The sequence below is a fragment of the Beta vulgaris genome, chromosome 7 (genome assembly GCF_026745355.1).
Source record: "Beta vulgaris subsp. vulgaris cultivar EL10 chromosome 7, EL10.2, whole genome shotgun sequence".
In the NCBI taxonomy this organism is placed as follows: domain Eukaryota; kingdom Viridiplantae; phylum Streptophyta; class Magnoliopsida; order Caryophyllales; family Amaranthaceae; genus Beta; species Beta vulgaris.
Genome location: NC_079208.1, coordinates 39257850 through 39276427, shown reverse-complemented (window position 1 = coordinate 39276427; position 18578 = coordinate 39257850). Strand labels below are relative to the sequence as shown.

The 18578-nt window shown below is 39.1% G+C and overlaps 3 protein-coding genes across 3 annotated transcripts; 2 read left to right on the top strand and 1 right to left on the bottom strand.

Annotated features, from left to right (window-relative positions):
* Window positions 1-1303: 1303 nt before the first annotated feature.
* Window positions 1304-3028, top strand: LOC104899342 (glutathione transferase GST 23). Its single transcript, XM_010686514.4, has 2 exons — window positions 1304-2016; window positions 2119-3028. Exons 1-2 carry the CDS (start codon window positions 1705-1707, stop codon window positions 2476-2478), a joined length of 672 nt encoding a protein of 223 aa, XP_010684816.2. The 5' UTR covers window positions 1304-1704; the 3' UTR covers window positions 2479-3028.
* Window positions 3029-3815: 787 nt separating this feature from the next.
* On the top strand, window positions 3816-5072 carry LOC104899340 (glutathione transferase GST 23). The gene is made up of 2 exons (XM_010686511.4): window positions 3816-4280; window positions 4438-5072. Exons 1-2 carry the CDS (start codon window positions 3969-3971, stop codon window positions 4795-4797), a joined length of 672 nt encoding a protein of 223 aa, XP_010684813.1. The 5' UTR covers window positions 3816-3968; the 3' UTR covers window positions 4798-5072.
* Window positions 4997-18108, bottom strand: LOC104899341 (glutaredoxin-C5, chloroplastic). Its single transcript, XM_010686513.4, has 5 exons — window positions 17654-18108; window positions 17351-17424; window positions 6102-6176; window positions 5553-5579; window positions 4997-5298 (listed from the first exon to the last, which is right to left on the bottom strand). The coding sequence occupies exons 1-5, from the start codon at window positions 17995-17997 to the stop codon at window positions 5228-5230; spliced, it is 591 nt and encodes a 196-aa protein (XP_010684815.2). The 5' UTR covers window positions 17998-18108; the 3' UTR covers window positions 4997-5227.
* Between the last annotated feature and the right edge of the window lie 470 nt (window positions 18109-18578).

The window sequence follows — 18578 nt, the reverse complement described above, 5'->3', positions numbered from 1 at the left end:
TAATTCTTAAGAGATAATAACAATCAAATCTATTACTTCAGCAAATACTGTCAATGACTCAATGCTTTATAAAATGGATCCACCAAATAGAAAAATCATTTGATAAAATATTATTCTGCAGTCTGCACATAATTCTAAAGAGAAAATAACAATCAACTCTATTACTTCAGCAATGACTCAATGCTCTATAAAATGCTTGAAACTTGATTTGTCACATCATATCATAATAGGACATAAACAGCTAAAATAATTGGTCTAGGAAATTATATTTAGATCGCATGCAGACAATCAATTAACCTTAACTTTAGGGCTTTGCTAAACAACGCCCTAAAATTTCCTACTAACGCCCTAAATACGGTATTTTTATACCGTATTTATACCCTTACATTATTTTCTCTCTCCTCCCCTTTGACTCACTTCCCCAACCCCACCACACCCACCACCACAACCGCCACCGTGTCCCGACACACCACCACCACCACTTTATACAGATATCATATGCGAACATATACATACCCAATTTATATCATATGCGAGTCAAAAATTGTCCTAGAAAACAGAGTAGAATCTGGGAAGAAAAAAATTGTCCAATTTATATCATATGCGAGCATGTAGCATACACCGAAGTTATTTCTTTGCTATAGCTAATTTATAGACTTTCAAACAGCAATGAGAAAAAGAAAAAAATAACTTTGGTGTACTGTACACCTGGGTTCATAATTTGGAAAATGCGAACTTGCCTCTTTAGCTCCAGCCTTCAATCATCATAGCAATAAAAGTTTGTTCTTCGAACTCAATATAGTTGGAAAGAAGAAGGCGTGCTACACCCTCCCACCATGGCAGATGAAACTGTACTTCATTTTAATTTTTTTTTTTAAAAAAATGAGGCGCCCACCAAGGACGCCCCACCACCGGTGGAGGCGTCCTTGGCAGGCGCTCCACCATGTGGTGGAGCGCCTGCCAAGGACGCCTCCACCGGTGGTGGGGCGTCTTTGGTGGGCGCCCCACTTTTTTCTGAATTTTTTTTTTAAAAAAATAGATAGGCGTCCACCACGGACGCTCCACCACCGGTGGAGGCGTCCATGGCAGGCGCCTCACCATGTGGTGGAGCGCCTGCCATGGACGCCTCCACCGGTGGTGGAGCGTCCATGGTGGACGCCTACCTATTTTTTTTAAAAAAATTCAGAAAAGTAAAACAGAGGAGAAGAGGGGGTGGGGCTACGGCGGTGGTGCTGTGTCGGTGGTGGTGCAGTGGTGTGGCGGCGGAGGTGCGGCGTCGGTGGTGCGGCGGTGCAGGTGCGGCAGCGGTGTGAGCTTTGTCAACTTGTTTGATTTTTTTTTTTAAAAAAAAACATTATAAAAGGTGGTAGTGTTGGTGGTGGTGGAGGGGGCATGAAGATGATGGTGGTGTGGAAGGAGAAGTGAGGAGAAAATGAAAAATACAAAAATACGGTATTTTATACAAATACAGGGCGTTATAAGGAAATTTTAGGGCGTGATTTAGCAAATGAGTAACTTTATTTAAATTTATCTTCTTAAATGTCAAGTTCTTACCCCAAGAGCATGAAAGTCAAAAATAAATAAAAAAGAATGCACTCCTTACCAGCAATTTAAGGTCAAAAGTTTACCAAAAAATTCTGCATTTAGTCTAAAACCATAATTTCATCAAAAACAACCGTATATTGTTTCACCCAGAGAGCATATATGGAGGAGGAGGTGAGACTACTGGGAGAGTGGTCTAGTATTTACTGCCACAGAGTCATCTGGGCTCTGAAACTCAAGGGTGTTAGCTACGATTACACGAAAGAGGATTTAGCAAACAAGAGCAATGATCTTATACGATATAATCCAGTCTATAGGAGGGTTCCGATCCTCGTTCATAATGGAAAGCCTATGGCAGAATCAATTTTTATTCTTGAGTATATCAATGAGGTGTGGCCTCATAACCCCCTGCTTCCTGCTGATCCTTATGAGAAGGCCATGGCACGATTTTGGGCTAAGTTTATAGAAGATAAGGTAACTTCAAATTTCAAAGATTGTAAAATGGAAAATAATATTTTCTCATTGAACTCGTATAATATTATTTCTATGGCTGACTAGATCATACAAATAATGCAGAGCCCAACATTTTATTCTTACTTCCGAGCTGTTGGAGAAGAGCAAGTGAAACTAGCAAAAGAAGCTAAAGAACTACTTCAAATATTAGAAGAGAAAGGATTAGGGGAGAAAGAGTTTTTCGGCGGGGATCAAATTGGGCTCACAGATATATGCTTGGGATGGATTGCTTGCTGGATTGAACTAATGCAAGAAGCAGCAGGAATCAAAGTATTTGAATCTGATAGCCTACCCAAAATACAAGCTTGGAGCAAGAGATTTAAGGAGGTCCCAGAGATCAAAGAGAACATAGCAGATAAGGATAAGATGTTGCTCTACTTCAGAGGGCTAAGGGAGAAATTTACTGCAGCTAAAGCACCATAATTAAGGCGATTTTTTCGTAATAATAATGTCAATTGCAGAAGAGAGAATTGATGAGGACACCAAGGCAATAGCTATGAAAGGGTCTGATCACCTTGGTCTTGGATGTGATGAGATTCAATTTGTTTGCTGCTAAGAAAGAGTTTCTCACTTGTATTACTTGGCTGAAGTGTAATAGTCTAGTTAGTCTTGCTTAGTATACTATCTTTTATAGCTTTTTTAGTGAATAAGCTCATGGTTTTTGCCTAACTGTTAAAAGTTGGGAGTTTTACATGATCCAAAAGTCTTTAAACCACTAGGGGCATGTGTTACAGTTTTATTTAAGCCTCTTACTTGGACCGCAAGCTAGTTAGGAGCTTTATTTGTTTGCTAAGCCTAGTTAGGGTGGGGCTGCAAGTAAGAGGAAACAGTCCTAATTCATGCAATTTCCTAATTCTTGTATAGTTGGGATCTACTTAGGAGACCCAACTCATGCTGATTATAGTGCTTAATGTTCATTAAGGAGTGAATTGAAATTAGGATTTTTTTTATAAGAATAATACAAACTTTTGCCCGTTCTCTCACAATAATACAAACTCTTAATTATTTTTTAATAATACAAACTTTTGATCAAAATTCCTCCAGTAGGACAATACCGATTGTTAATTTCTTGTAGGAGAAACAAGCTAAGGTGGTTCAGGTAGATTTTTTTTTTTTGGGGGGGGGGGGGGGGAGGGGGTTGGGGGAGGAGGGAGAAAGAAGAAATATCATTTTGTAATTTTTTAAAAACTGTTTTACCGATTACAAGTCAACTTGACCTACTAGAGAAATTTTGATGTAAAATTTGTATTATTAAAAAATAATCAAAAGTTTGTATTATTACGAGAGAACGGGCAAAAATTTGTATTATTGTAGTTAAAAAATCCTTGAAACTATTGCTTGATTACTTAGATTAGGAGTAATCTAGAGGAATCAAAATTCTTATCAAATCATCAGCAATGAGAGTTCAAGTACTTTATCATTCGGTTACATATCAATGACCAGGTCATTCAAAAGGAAACTAGAGATAGAAGAATACCATCTCAATGTCCAAGCAAATGGTATGAGCAAGATAATAAAAAAAATATTTCATAAAATATTATTCTGCACATAGTTCTTAATAATAGAAGATAACAATCAACTCTATTACTTCAGCAATTACTATCAATGACTCGATGCTTTATAAAATGCTTGAAGCTTGATTTGTCACATCATTATACGACATAAATAACTAAAATAAGTGGTCCAGGAAATTATATCACATGCAAACAATCAACTAACCTTAACTTTATTCAATTTTATCTTAACTTTCAGCTTCTTATCCCCAAGAGCATGACAGTCAACAAAGAGAGAAAAGATTGCACTGCTTCTAGTAATTTAAGCTCATAAGTTTCTTTATAAATAAAATTCTACATTTAGTCTAGAACCATAATTTCATCAAAACAACAGTATTTTGTTTCACCCAGAGAACATATATGGGGGAGGAGGTGAGACTATTGGGAGTATGGTCTAGTGTTTACTGCCACAGAATCATCTGGGCTCTGAAACTCAAAGGTGTCAGCTACGAATACACGGAAGAGGATTTAGAGAACAAGAGCAATGATCTTATACGATATAATCCGGTCTATCAGAGAATACCTGTCTTCGTTCATAATGGAAAGCCTATGGCAGAATCGATTTTTATTCTTGAGTATATCAATGAGGTGTGGCCTCAGAAGCCCTTGCTTCCTGCTGATCCTTATAAGAAGGCCATGGCACGATTTTGGGCTAAATTTCTAGAAGATAAGGTAATTTTCAGATTTCTAAGACTCTAGTTTTTCCTCCCCCCCCCCCCCCCCCCATATTATATGTATATCCAACTTGTAAAACCGAATGTAATATATATTTCTCGTTAAACACATATAATTATTTTTCTTTGGCTAAATAGATTGACAAATAATGCAGAGCCCAACATTTTATTCTTACTTCCGAGCTGTCGGAGAAGAGCAAGAGAAACTAGCAAAAGAAGCTAAAGAACTACTGCAGATAATAGAAGAGAAAGGATTAGGGGAGAAGAAGTTTTTTGGCGGGAATCAAATTGGGCTCACAGATATATGCTTGGGATGGATTGCTTGCTGGCTTGAACTAATGCAAGAAGCAGCAGGAATCAAACTACTAGAATCTGATAGCCTCCCCCGATTACAGTCTTGGAGCAAGAGATTTAAGGAGGTACCAGAGATCAAAGAGAACCTACAAGATAAGGATAAGATGTTGATCTACTTCAGAGGACTAAGACAAAAATTCACCACAGCTCCAGCACCATAATTAAGGCGATTTTTTCATAATAATAAGGTCCATTGCCGAAGAGATGAATCCTGTATGTGAAAAGATAGCAAGAGACAGAAAACTACCATCTCAGTGCATAAGCAAATGGCAACTAGGTAAGCAAGAGAAAATGAGAGACAGAAAGGACTACAGAAGAAAGCCTAAACATCAGCTTCTTCAATATTTTTCAACTCAAATATTTAAAATTTATTTTTGCCATTTATCTGAAACATATGAATAAAATTTGCTATGAAAGCTGATTTTACTTCATTAAAGTACTTCATTGATATGGTATTGTGCATTGTGTTTGACAAGTCTAGTTATAGTCTATGGTTCCAGTACCTATATTTCAGCAAAAGAATCAACAAAACAAATTGTAGTATTCAGAAGGCAAGATGGCATATCTTGCATCAATATAGAGTTGATAGCTCTACAAATTTTTGCCATTTGCTTCAGAAAGTAATGGTTCAAGTTCTCCTTTGTGGTGCAGCTTCACAGTTTCTGCATCAAACCATTGAGCAAAAATTAAAATATAAACACCCTCATCGCAGTTAATAGTTTAACAATAAAGTCATACAGATTGCATTTACAAGTACATTTATTTATCACAGATCAACGCCATTTTTTTCTAATCAGTCAGCACCTAGTAATTTAAAATAGAGAAGTAGACGACGATGTTCAATGATTTATGACAAAGCTACAAAATGGAGCCAAATTTAGTGTTGCAATTGAGAAAAAAGAAAGTTAATAATTACCTGAACAACCACCAATGTGCTTGGCCCCTGTTGAGAGCACACAAGACAACATAAATTAGAAGATGATAGAAGTATAAGAACAAACAGACCTGTTTAAAAGCAAGTCGTAGAAAGATTTAATTTGCAAATTAATTAAAATCGAGGAGGCATAGAAGGCAATATATGTAGATATTGAGGCATATTCTTAAACGCAGCCCTCATAAACTTTAAGTACCAGTTAGCTAGTTAATTTGCTTCAAACGGTTTGCAAAGCCCCAGAGTAGAACAAAGTAGAAAATTTCTTGCACTAAGTTGTTGAATCTTGCACTTCTAGAGATCTGATCTTATCAAGTCAGAAGACAAGAAAGCATACTACAATGCATTTTGCTTAATTTTGGTTGATCTTGCTCCATCTTAAATTGAAAAATGGAAAAAGTACAAATATTTCTTCCGACACCAATGTAAGATATTGGTAAATCAAGAAAACAGATCTCTCATCTTGTACCTAAACAATTGGCCATGTTGTGATCCACAAAACAGATACAAAGAACTTCTCTCAAGACCACTCACCAATGAAGACATTTGGAACAGTGTGTTGACCAGTAAGCCTCTCCAGAACCTTCTGCACTTGAGGCCCCTGAGCACCTGGAAAAACAATATAAAAAGTCAGCATTTAACATAAACTAACAGAAATCTTCAAGGCCTGGAATATATATAAAGGTCATTAATTCTTTTATGTAAGTGAAAACTCCAGTAGCAGTTAGCACCCAGTCACCCACACCCACCCATCCACACACACACACACTAACAAATTCACTGTGTGTGGGGGCGAGAGAGAAAGAAAAAAAAACAAGCACACCCGAAGTATCTTCTGCTCAAACCCCTCCTAAGAGATATTCTTTCTCAAGTTCATGCTAATAGAGTTCGAGGTAATTCTCCCATTCCAAAATAAGATGACAAACGCATATAGCAGTCGCAAGCCGCAATAAATTACTAATGTAGTACATTTCATACACAACAGGTGCTCTATTTGGTGACATTGTCATTACTATCAAGTTTAACAAAAAACCAGAGTGTAAACACGATCTACCTGCATCAGGATCACAGAAAATTGGAAATGTTGATGAAATTTGTGGTAAGAAAGGACTGATTTGGGATCTGGGTTCTCAAAAGAGTAGGAGAAAGCAGTGAAAGCTCAACCATTCAAATCCACCAATTGGATTGACGAGTGAAGAAACACAGCTCCAAACCTCCAAGAAATCCCATTTGCTAATCTAAGGCTATTCTTCTGAAAACAAAATGCCTGGAGATAGCCGAAGTGTTTCTAACCATTAACTATCTAATAAGGAGATTATGAAGGGTACAAAGGCAACAAAGAGACAAAGACGCATACATTTTTCAAACCAGTTCTTCCATTACACAGATTTCCCAAGAAATGATATTTCCGCCATCACGCACTCATATCTGACCAATTGAAAGCTACGTGAGATCAGGGATGCAAATATCAAGGGCTCTTGTAGATGGCCCTTATCAATGCCAAAGCATCCTAGTTCATCCTATGAAGGCCATTCCTATTTCCGTACAGAGTGTATTGAGATGCCACACTGTCAAACCTAGAGGTAGCTGTTGGAGTTAAGGCTTGGAAAAGCCTTGGCTCATTTTCTTGTTTGTCCCACATTGCTTGTGGAAGGGAATTTCTTCATGTTTATATACTTCCTCCCTCCTTCCATCTATTGAGTTGGTTCTAGAGATGCTTTTGTGGTTGGATGATATGTTTGGTTTGGGCTTGCTATCACACACGCGCGCGCGCCGCCCGCTCGGACTGGCCAGGGCCTTGGGCTTTGGGCTTTGGGGAATAAACTTAACTTAACTAAAGTTTTGGACCCGGGAGCTATGCGTGTGTGGCTGTTGGAATTCTGTAACGTTTTACCGTTACAGTATTCATGGCAATCCCTAATTATCCGCCCATTATTCTGTCTTGATTGTTGCCGTTTTTGGCTTGATTTTCCCTATAAAATCAGTGCCATTCTGTTCAGTCAGAACACAAAAACAAACACTCTTCTCTCTTCTCTTCTCTTCTCTCTTCCTGGGTTTTCGTGCTATTCTCTAAAGCTAGTTTGCTAGTGGTGGCATTCTTAGCTCTGTGTAAACCTTGGGGAGCATTCCGGCCAAGATCGATAACCACCATTGTCGGGCCGTAATTGCTTTCAAGTCAGTGATCTCCTATCACGGCACAGCCTTGAAAGTTATCTATTTCTGTCTTTGCGAATCTTTTATTCCAACAATTTGAAAGCAATTACATATTTGCAATGGCAGAAAGTTCAACCAAATCAATGGCTCATCTGTCCAAACTTGAGTCCCTTGATGGAAATAACTACAAACGCTGGGCTCAGAAACTTCTTATGTTTTTCGAGCAATGGATATTGACTATGTCCTGTTCAATGACTGTCCCACTGCCATTACGGCTTCTGCTGATTCATTCTTCTCCTTCTGCTGCTGTCATTAAGCAGAATGAGGATAAAATTCTGAAATATGAAAAAATAATAAAACAGTTCGTTTCCATCTCCTTAATCTGATGACTAATAATTTGTTTGATTTGTTTATGGTTCATAAGTCATCTAAACTGATTTGGGAGGCCCTTGAGAAAAAATATGGGGCTGATGATGCTGGGAAACAGAAATATGTTGTAGGAAAGTGGCTGTCTTTCCAAATGGTTGATGACAGCCAAGTTCATGTCTACGAGAATTTATGTGCTGATGTTCTAAATGAGGACATGAAAATCTGTGAGGTTTTACAGGCTAATGTTCTGCTGGAAAATTTCCTCCTTCCTGGAGGGAGTTCCGTAACAATCTGAAGCATAGGAAAGAGTTCCTGTCTCTTCAGGAACTGATCAGCCATATGAGGATTGAAGAGGCCAACCGTCAAAGATAATCAGGACTCGGCTCTTGTCAATGTTTCCAAAGCTAATCTGGTGGAATCTGTTGCTGCGCCAAGTTCTGATAAGTTCAAGGGTAAGGGCAAGAAGGTATTCAACAAGGGTAAGAAGCAAGGAAAAGTGAACAAACCAAGTGGTAAGATTCAAAAGAGGACCTTTGTGTGCTATGTGTGTGGAAAGCCTGATCATAAGGCTTACCAATGTCCTCAACGCCAAGGTTCTGTCCAAAAAGAAACTCCTCAAGCTAACCTTGCTGTTTCGGATGATGTTATTGCTGCTGTGGTTGTTGAAGCAAATCTGGTCGAAAATCGTTCTGACTGGATTCTGGACACCGGGGCTTCAAGGCATTTCTGTTCGAACAAGGAGCTGCTCCATGACTTCCAGGATGCAACAGAAGGTGAGTGCGTCTACATGGGGAATGCACTGCTGGAGTGCTTGGACATGGAAAGGTCACTCTAAAACTTACCTCTGGAAAAACCCTCTCCCTTTCAAATGTCTTGTATGTTCCTACTATGCGTCGTAACCTAGTGTCTGGTGCCTTGTTAAACAAAGCTGGTTTGAAAATTGTTTTTGAGGCTGACAAGGTTGTAATGACTCGTGGTGGGGAATTTGTGGGGAAAGGGTATCTGAGTGGGGGTTTGTTTATTTTAAATGTTGCTTCTTCTGTATCTGCTATTAATATAAATGTTTGTGGTTCTGCTTATATTGCTGAGTCTTTAAATTTATGGCATGGTAGATTAGGACATGTGAATGTTGCTTCTATTAAGAGACTAAGGACCTTAGAATTGATTCCTAATCTGTCCTCAACCGAGTTTTCTAAGTGTCCTGTTTGTGTTGAAGCAAAATTTACCAAGAAACCTTGCAAAACGTGACTCAAAGGACCACCCAACTTCTAGAATTGGTTCATACAGACTTAGCTGACTTTCAGAACACTAGAAGTAGAGGAGGAAAATTCTGGTATATTTCCTTTGTTGATGATTACTCGAGGTTCACTAAGTTATACCTTCTTAAGACCAAAAGTGAGGCAGGGGAAGCTTTTTTGAAGTATAAGGCCGAGGTAGAAAACCAACTTGATAGGAAAATCAAGAGGGTTAGGTCTGATAGGGGTAGAGAATATGAGAACTTCTCTTGGAATGACCATTGTGAGAAATTGGGAATCATTCATGAACTTAGTGCTCCTTATGTACCCCAACAAAATGGTATAGCTGAAAGGAAAAATAGGTCCTTGAAAAATATGATGAATGCTATGCTTGTAAGTTCTGGGTTGCCTGATGAAATGTGGGGGGAAGCTGTTCTTTCAGCTTGTCATGTTCTTAACCGAGTTCCTCACAAAAAGTTAGATAAGACCCCTTATGAGCTATGGAAGGGTTATCCTCCAAACTTGAGTTTCCTAAGAGTGTGGGGCTGTCTAGCCAAAGTTGGGCTTCCTGACTATAAAAATCAAACATAGGACCTAAGACTTTTGATGCTGTATTCATTGGTTATGCTCATGCTGCATATAGATTCATGTCTTTGAGTGATAGGTCTATCTGTGAGTACAGAGATGCTGAGTTTTTTAACATGTTTTTCCTTTGAAAAAAGGTGATGTTGCATCTGTGCCTTCTTGTTCTTCTCCTGCTGTTGATTTATCTACTTGTTCTACGCATGATTGTTCTACCTACTAGTGATATTCCTGTATTTGACTTTGAGTAGTAGTTCAGTTGACATGCATGCTAGTAGTTCTCTGTCGTAGATGAGCCTAGGAGAAGTAAGAGACCTAGAGTAGCAAAAGACTTCGATTCGATTTTGTTACTGCTTTTCTATCTGAAAGTTCTTGTGTTGACTTGTTGAGTGATGAACTAGTTTATGCTTTCATGATAGAAGAGGACCCAAAGACCTTTGATGAGGCAATGAGATCTGTGGATGCCAGTTTTTGGAAAGAGGCCATTAAGAGCGAGTTAGATTCCATAGTGTCTAACTCTACTTGGGAGTTGACTGACTTACCTAAGGGATCGAAGACCATAGATAGTAAATGGATCTTTAAAAAGAAGTTGAGACCTGATGGAACTATTGAGAGGTTTAAAGCTAGGCTTGTCATCAGGGGCTTTACTCAGAGGAAAGGACTAGATTACTTTGACACTTATTCTCCTGTGACTAAGATAGCCACTATTAGGACCCTGCTTGCTCTTGCTGCTATTCATGACTTGGTTATACATCAGATGGATGTTAAGACTGCTTTCCTGAATGGTGACTTAGAGGAGGAGATTTACATGTCTCAACCTGAGGGTTTCGTGGTGCTAGGTCAAGAAGATAAAGTGTGCAAGTTGAGGAAGTCCTTATATGGTCTCAAACAAGCACCAAAACAATGGTATGAAAAATTTGATAGTACTGTTGTGTCAAATGGTTTCATTGTAAACAATCTGATTCTTGTGTTTATTCAAAATTGATAGGATCAGATTGTGTGATTATATGTCTTTATGTGGATGACATGCTGATTTTTGGTAACAACTTAAAGGTGGTTAATGATACTAAACTTTTCCTGTCTTCAAAATTTGAGATGAAAGATTTGGGGGAAGCTGATGTGATTTTAGGAGTCAGACTTAAGAGAGTCTCCGGTCGCATTTCCCTTAGCCAGTCTCATTATGTGGAAAAGGTGCTTAAAAAGTTTAATTCCTTTGATGTTGTTCCAGTGAGTTCTCCCTATGATTCTAGTATTCATTTGACCAAGAACTTAGGTGAAAGTGTCTCTCAAAGTGAATATGCGAAAATCATAGGTAGTTTGATGTACCTCATGAACTGTACTCGACCTGACATAGCTTATGCAGTGAGTAGACTTAGTAGATATACACATAACCCTAGTAATGAACACTGGAGTGCTCTTCATCGTCTTCTCAGATACCTAAAAGGAACTGTTGATTTTTGTTTGCACTATTCTAAATTTCCTGCTGTTCTTGAAGGATTTTGTGATGCAAACTGGGTATCTGGTAATGATGAGATTAGTTCAACTAGTGGCTATGTGTTTACCCTTGGTGGTGGTGCTATATCGTGGAAGTCTTCGAAACAGACTTGTATAGCACGTTCCACCATGGAGTCTGAGTTCATTGCCCTCGAGTTGGCAGGGCAAGAAGCTGAATGGTTGAGAAACTTGTTGTCTGATGTTCCTTTAGGGGGAGGACAGGGTGCACCTGTCTCTCTTCATGTGATTCTCAAGCAGCCATTGGTGTTGCTAAGAACAGTGTCTACAATGGTAAGAAGAGACACATACGGATCAGACATGGAGTCGTCAAACAACTCCTGAAAAATGGGGTGATTTCTTTGGACTATGTGAGGTCCGAAAGAAATCTTGCAGACCCCTTTACTAAGGGGTTATCTAGGAGAGTTGTCCTAGAGTCGTCGAGGGGGATGGGGCTAAAGCCCATTAGTTGAGATTAGGTAGATACCCGTTTGAGGTCAAACGAAGCCATAAATCTTAACTTGCACTACATTTCCCATCCCTATGACACATGGTAGTGCTTTTATCCATAGCCTATTGGTGGTGCTTCTGAGACGCACTTGATGGATATACATTGAGAGGTTGAGCATTTTGCTCTTAATAGTTCCATATCCCTCGGGGTGGTGTTATTGAGAAACACTTGATGGACTACCTACGTAAGTGTGGAGGTTAAGCCGCCTTCTATGAAAGACTGGGCTGTCTTTCTAGAGCACTTATTAGACCCAAGGAATGCGCATGGCTATAAAGCGCTTGTGATGTATCGCGGAGATTGCACGATCTTAAGGTAGGTATGTGTTGTGGGGGTCTCAACGGAACTCTGGTGAGTTCAAGAGTAATTCACTCACTAGATAGTAAGTTGTTGCCTCATTTCACTATGCATCAATTCAAATCGAAAGATATTGGTGCTTAAGTACTTTCCTTACCCAGGAATTTCTTTTGCTTTTCTGAGCCTTTGTGGGGGATTGTTGGAGTTAAGGCTTGGAAAAGCCTTGGCTCATTTTCTTGTTTGTCCCACATTGCTTGTGGGAGGGAATTTCTTCATGTTTATACTTCCTCCCTCCTTCCATCTATTGAGTTGTATAGAGATGCTTTTGTGGTTGGATGATATGTTTGGTTTGGGCTTGCTATCACACACGCGCGCGCGCGCGCCGCCCGGACTGGGCCAGGGCCTTGGGCTTTGGGCTTTGGGGAATAAACTAACTTAACTAAAGTTTTGGACCCGGGAGCTACGCGTGTGTGGCTGTTGGAATTCTGTAACGTTTTACCGTTACATTATTCATGGCAATCCCTAATTATCCGCCCATTATTCTGTCTTGATTGTTGCCTCTTTTTGGCTTGATTTTTCCCTATAAAATCAGTGCCTTCTGTTCAGTCAAGAACACACAAAAACAAACACTCTTCTCTCTTCTCTTCTCTTCTCTCTTCCTGGGTTTTCGTGCTATTCTCTAAAGCTCAGTTTGCTAGTGGTGGCATTCTTAGCTGCTGTGAACCTTGGGGAGCATTCCGGCCAAGATCGATAACCACCATTGTCGGGCCGTAATTGCTTTCAAGTCAGTGATCTCCTATCACGGCACAGCCTTGAAAGTTATCTATTTCTGCCTTTGCGAATCTTTTATTCCAACAGTAGCAAACAGCATTCGGGTCAATTCAATTTGAGCCATATTAATGTAATCAGCCATCCCGTTTTACTTTCGAGTTGAGTTGCGTCAGATACAGATTTATAGGTAATTAGTTTATCATGATTAAATTTTGGTTTGGGTCGATTACAATTCGGGTCAAAATCAGGTCATACCATTTCAGGTGACCTTTTGACTTGGATCGAGAAATCAATTATGTGGCAGTTTCCAACATAGCTTCTCCTCATCTACCATAAACCACCTCAATTCATAAAGTCATACATATTATCCTTGATCTCCTTCCCTAATCCATCCTGTCCTTCAAATCAAATTTCTCATTTACATATATTGAGATAATGGACAACAATATACAGCCACAGGACAAAATATCATTACAAAGGCCACCAGATTAAAGAGCCTTAAATCAAAATTTGTTTAGTCCTTTCTGAAGATCACCCCCTTCTCTCCAATTCACAGAAGTTCTCAGGATTTCTCATCCTCTATTTCATTTCTTTTCTTCAGATCGAATCCTTGAAATCGTTTTTCAGAAAAGCCCAGTCTTTCTTTCAAGCATCTGATTCCAGTTTATACACCTGACTAATTACCTTTAAGGTCTCTTGCTTTTTCATCTGAACATCACTAAACAATGCCACACTCCAAACCATCTTCTGCTTTACAGACTTAACCTTTGTCATGAATCTAATTATCTCTATCCTTCAATCTCAAGTTCAATTCAATAATCAGGCTATAAAATCTGCATATTTTTAATCCTAATAGATAAAAGGCTCTAACTATATGGATTAAATTTCAAAAGGGCAATGATCAACTACAGTCTTAAGCCAATACCTAGATCCCAAAACACTTCTACTAGTAAATTCTGAAAGAAAAGAGTCTGGGCATTGAAATTCTTCCACTGCCGGACCTGTGCATCTTCCACTCCGATTTGATTCTCTACATTTCTTTTACAGCTAAACTTCCATCTGTTCTTTCTTGGATCTGTCCTGTCATTCTTTCAAGCATTATAGTGAAAGTTCAGCTGATTTAACAGATTTTTTCCCTGCCTGCAGAACAAGACCCGTTTGACTTACCAACTCAAACTAATTCTCAAACCAAGTTTGGTTTTTCTACAAGCAACTATAATTATTTGCTGACATCAACAGCACCTATTAGCAATGGAACGAAGGGGAAACCATCTGATCAAGTTTTAATACATTTTTAACTCCATTATATCATCCAAGCTCCATTAACCACGAGATTAACCTTTTGTAATAGACTAGCCTAAGAGGGCAATGGTATTTTAGTAATATACTCTAGTTAATATGTTAGCTTAGAAAATAAGGCAAGTAGACTATAAATATAGGAGATGGGGGGAAAAGAGGATATGAAGAAAATATTTAGGTTCATTTTAGTGGTTAGCTTTGGGAGTGTGCCAAGTCACTTCGAAACTTGATAAACTATCTTTAAATTCTGTTATTTTCCATTGTTATCAATCGAAAATCATCATCTTCTTCCTTAATATTTCTGCTCAAATTATCAGTTCATTACAAATGGTATCAGAGCCAAACCTCGGAGTGGTGGCCTGGAACCAGCCAATCGTGACCAACGAGGCGAGGATGTTGGTCCTTATGGGGGGACGAATGTTATGGACTGCTCCCAGGGAAAGGATCACACATCGACCGTAAGGGAGGTTGGTGTGTGATTTATAGGACAATGGGCTCTCCTTCTATTGAGCTAACTTTTGGGAAGTGCATTCCTATTGTTTTATAACAATGGTATCAGAGGAGTTCGATTCAGGGAAGTTAAGTTGCTGATTTTTCAGTTTAACACCTAAAAAAAAAAATTCTGCAATGGACTTCGTCGGAAGGACTGCAGCAAAACAGATGCAAATGTGGATCAATGCGGAGTTCGCATACATCAACAAACAAGAGAGATCGAGAACTTTCAAATCTCGAAGAAGAGAGGAGGATCCGAAGAGAGCTTCAACTTCCAGAGTTTAATGGAAGGAATCCTGAAGGTTGGATTCTGGAATTGGAAGACACCTTCCATTTTTTCCACTTGGATGAGTCGGCGAAGTTAAAGGCTGCCATCATCACTCTTGAGGGAGACGCGCAGCGGTGGTTTGAATGGGAAAACCGGCGACTGTCATTTCGTGACTGGCAAGAACTGAATGAGCAGATTGTACGACATTTCCGGTCAGAAGCACCTATCCAGTTGGAGGTGAACGACGATCAAGGGTCCAAAACATTTAAGGGGTCAAATTCTGGTTTGGGTGCCTATTGCAGTAACTTTGGTGTTCTGGGAGTTGAAAATAGAACTCCCCAATGCGTACTTCCTACAGCACCAGAGAGAGAAGAAGAGGTGGCTAAGACACATATGGTGAGGCAGACCTAGGGGTGGAACACAGGGTTGCGCGGGTGTTTTGAGAACTCAGATGAGAGAAAGAGGAGTGTTGAAGACAATAGCAACACGAGGCAATTTAGGTTCTCTTGCTGATGCTTACACCGGTGACGTTGGTGAAGCTGGTGGTCCGGTGGGTGGTGTTGTCGACAATTTTATGGGCAGTAGATCGGGTAACGAGCTTGGTAGTGACCTAGGTGGTTTATCACGTGGTGTATTCAAGAGAGGCGGTGCTGAAGGTTGTGGATCTGGTGGTGGTCCAAGCTTTTTTGTCGGAAATTGGAAGTATGAAGTACGAACCACCATTTATGGTAACCTGAACAGAGGAGTATTTGTGAAAGGGGGTTCGGCAGCGAGTGGGTCGGGTGGTGGACCCGGTAAAATTTCCGGTGAGGAACCCAGCGTTTATGCAGGCCTTGTCGCCGGAGCAAATTCTGGTGGAGTAAGGTATCTGAAGAACTCTTCAGAAATAAGAAAAGAGCATGGGAGAAGATGGTCTGAGCTTGGACTTGGCTTGAGGAAGAAGCTCAAGATGGCAAATTATAGTAAGGGCAGTTTAGTAATTAAACAAAAGAATGACACAGCAAATGTACGTGTCTTGGAAGCAGATGAAAGGATCAAAAAACTAAAATTCCACTCCCTAAACCCTAATGAGTCGCTGTTATTTTTCAGAAGAGGTAAGACCTTTATTTGGGTTCAGTGCAAGCAGACCCACCTCCATAATCCAATTTTTAAAGCCCACCTCCTCTACCCCACTTTTGAAGCCTATCCCTTCTTCTATTCCAAATCAGATCAAAGGAACAAGTGTCAGCCCACCTAAGCCCATTTTCCCCACCCAATCGGATAAATCCCGTCATTTAACCCCCCACTAATGAACCCACCTTCTTTAAAACCTAAATTTTTGAGCCCGCACCCCTATCAGCTAAACCCAATTTACAATTGCCCAACTAAAACCTTACCACCAAACATTACAATCATTTCACTCCAGGATCACCTCCATTCTACCGTTCAATTTACAACCCATCCGCCTCCTATCTCTCCATGACAGCTTGCTCATTTTGCGGGCAATACTCAACCATGAAACACTTAGCTACAAGAGAGCTTCCTTCCTTCCCTCATCTCATCTCACCTATCAGCTACTTGACTGATAAACCGTTTCTTGCTCCACTTTTGCACTTCTCTCATAAATTCAAATTGGAAAAATGTCATATACTTAGTCTATGTTTAAAAAGAGGCACCTTGATGAGATTTATGCCTTACTCTGTATTGAAGTTTGTAACATTACATGCCAGGGTTGGCGTACTTGTAGCTGTTGCATCCACGGATAATTTTTCAATCGATTTGACAAAATATACAAGCAGAAAGTCACGTAAAAGTCGAGTCAATGTTTTCCTCGCACCATAAAAGATGCTCTACGGCCTACGCCTCTATCATCCTAGAGAACATATGATCTGTCCCATTTCAACTCTTAATCTCTTCTATCTAAGGTCTCGACAGCTTCAAAAACGAAGCGCCACTAACTCACTATGTGATATTGCTTCTGCATACAATTGACCAGATAAAACATCTTTCTGTGCTGTGCAGTACAGCCTGACTATAGTGAAGTAATTAGTAGAACGTCAATAAGGAAGCTCTAGAATTATATTCACAGAATTGTTCATAGTTCATTAATCTTCTAAAATTGGAGCACTAGTCCAAAATAATATTATAAACTGCAAGTCCAGCCACACTCAAAGCTGTTTTAATTCACAAGCAACACACAGCACGAAAGAAAGACAAACTACACAGCACCTTCTGAAGCAGAATTACCCCCTTATGAACCACCATTGAAACAATTAGGCAATGAGCATATAGCTCTAAATTCTAATAGAAAAAAATTCTGTAGAAATATTAAACATACCCAATTCATCCAATTCTATAACAAACGGCTTCACTCCAAGTTTTTTGAACAGTGATTTCACCTCAGACGAATACCTTGCTCCCAAAAGAAAACAAAGTAAGCATAATTATACATTATTAAACCAGAAAGCTAATACAATTCCTCAAAAAGGCAGTAATTTAAAAACAACCCCAATTCACAGAAAATAAACCAGGGGAAATAAAATATTGAAAATCCCAGAAAAACCAAATCACAAATGAAGAAGAAGAAGATGAAGATGATGACATGGCTCTAATTAATTAAATTAGCTGTTAAGAAACTTACGAACACCAAGTTTTAGAGTAAACAACAACTGGGTTGTCAGTAATTGTCTTCTTTATGGAGTCTTCTAGCCGAGACCCAAATGAAGAAGAAGAAGAAGAAGAAGAAGAAGATGAAGATGAAGATGATGACATGGCTCTAACTAATGTGGTTTTCTCTCTGAAATCGACATTGAAGTTGGAATTGGTGGTGTAATTGAATTTGAGATTAAGGTTTTTTGTGGTGAATCGAGGAGTACAAGTTAAGAAATTCAAGAAAAAGACGGGTGAATTGAAGAGAAGTGATGTGCGAGGTGAAGAGAATGGAAGAGAGATTACTCCCTTTGGTATGTGATTGGTTCCTGCCATTGTTATGCGATTGTTTCAACTTGGTGGTGGTGGAGATGATTTTGTTCAAGGGAACCGAAAACCAAGATTGTAGATGTTCTGACAAGTTACAACACTGAAATAATCGGAAATTATTTTTAGTAGTTTGCACATTATGTTGCATGTTCGTAAAATAAATATTACTCCCTCCGTCTTTTTTTATTTGCTACATTTTGCCATTTAGGGGTGTTTCAATTTATTTGCTACATTTGCAAATATTTTCATATATAGTACATAGGTCCCACACTTTATTTACAAATTTGCCATCACTCCCTTCTTGATTTTGTAAATGTTTCCATATATAATACATAAGTCCCACAATTTACCTATTTGCTTTTTTGTTAATTCCATTTATGTCAATGGTCCCCACTCCCTCCTTGGTCTTTGTGAAAAAGTGCTTGTAGCAAATAAAAAAAGACGGAGGGAGTACTAATATTAAGTAATAGAGTCCCATAAGGTCAAATATTAAGTTGTAATTTTTGAAATATTACTCATATTAAATTGTAGGGGTTAAATATTAAATTGTGATTTTTGTTTTTACTAGTTGTTGCAGCTCATTCTAA

Coding starts and splice junctions, on each gene's coding strand:
- LOC104899340 (XM_010686511.4), top strand. CDS start 3,969: ATGGGGGAGGAGGTGAGACTATTGGGAGTATGGTCTAGTGTTTACTGC. Junction 4,281..4,437: donor CTAAATTTCTAGAAGATAAG/GTAATTTTCAGA, acceptor CAAATAATGCAG/AGCCCAACATTTTATTCTTA.
- LOC104899342 (XM_010686514.4), top strand. CDS start 1,705: ATGGAGGAGGAGGTGAGACTACTGGGAGAGTGGTCTAGTATTTACTGC. Junction 2,017..2,118: donor CTAAGTTTATAGAAGATAAG/GTAACTTCAAAT, acceptor CAAATAATGCAG/AGCCCAACATTTTATTCTTA.
- LOC104899341 (XM_010686513.4), bottom strand. CDS start 17,997: ATGGCAGGAACCAATCACATACCAAAGGGAGTAATCTCTCTTCCATTC. Junction 6,177..17,350: donor TATAGAATTGGATGAATTGG/GTATGTTTAATA, acceptor TTGTTTTTCCAG/GTGCTCAGGGGCCTCAAGTG. Junction 5,580..6,101: donor TGTTCCAAATGTCTTCATTG/GTGAGTGGTCTT, acceptor TGCTCTCAACAG/GGGCCAAGCACATTGGTGGT.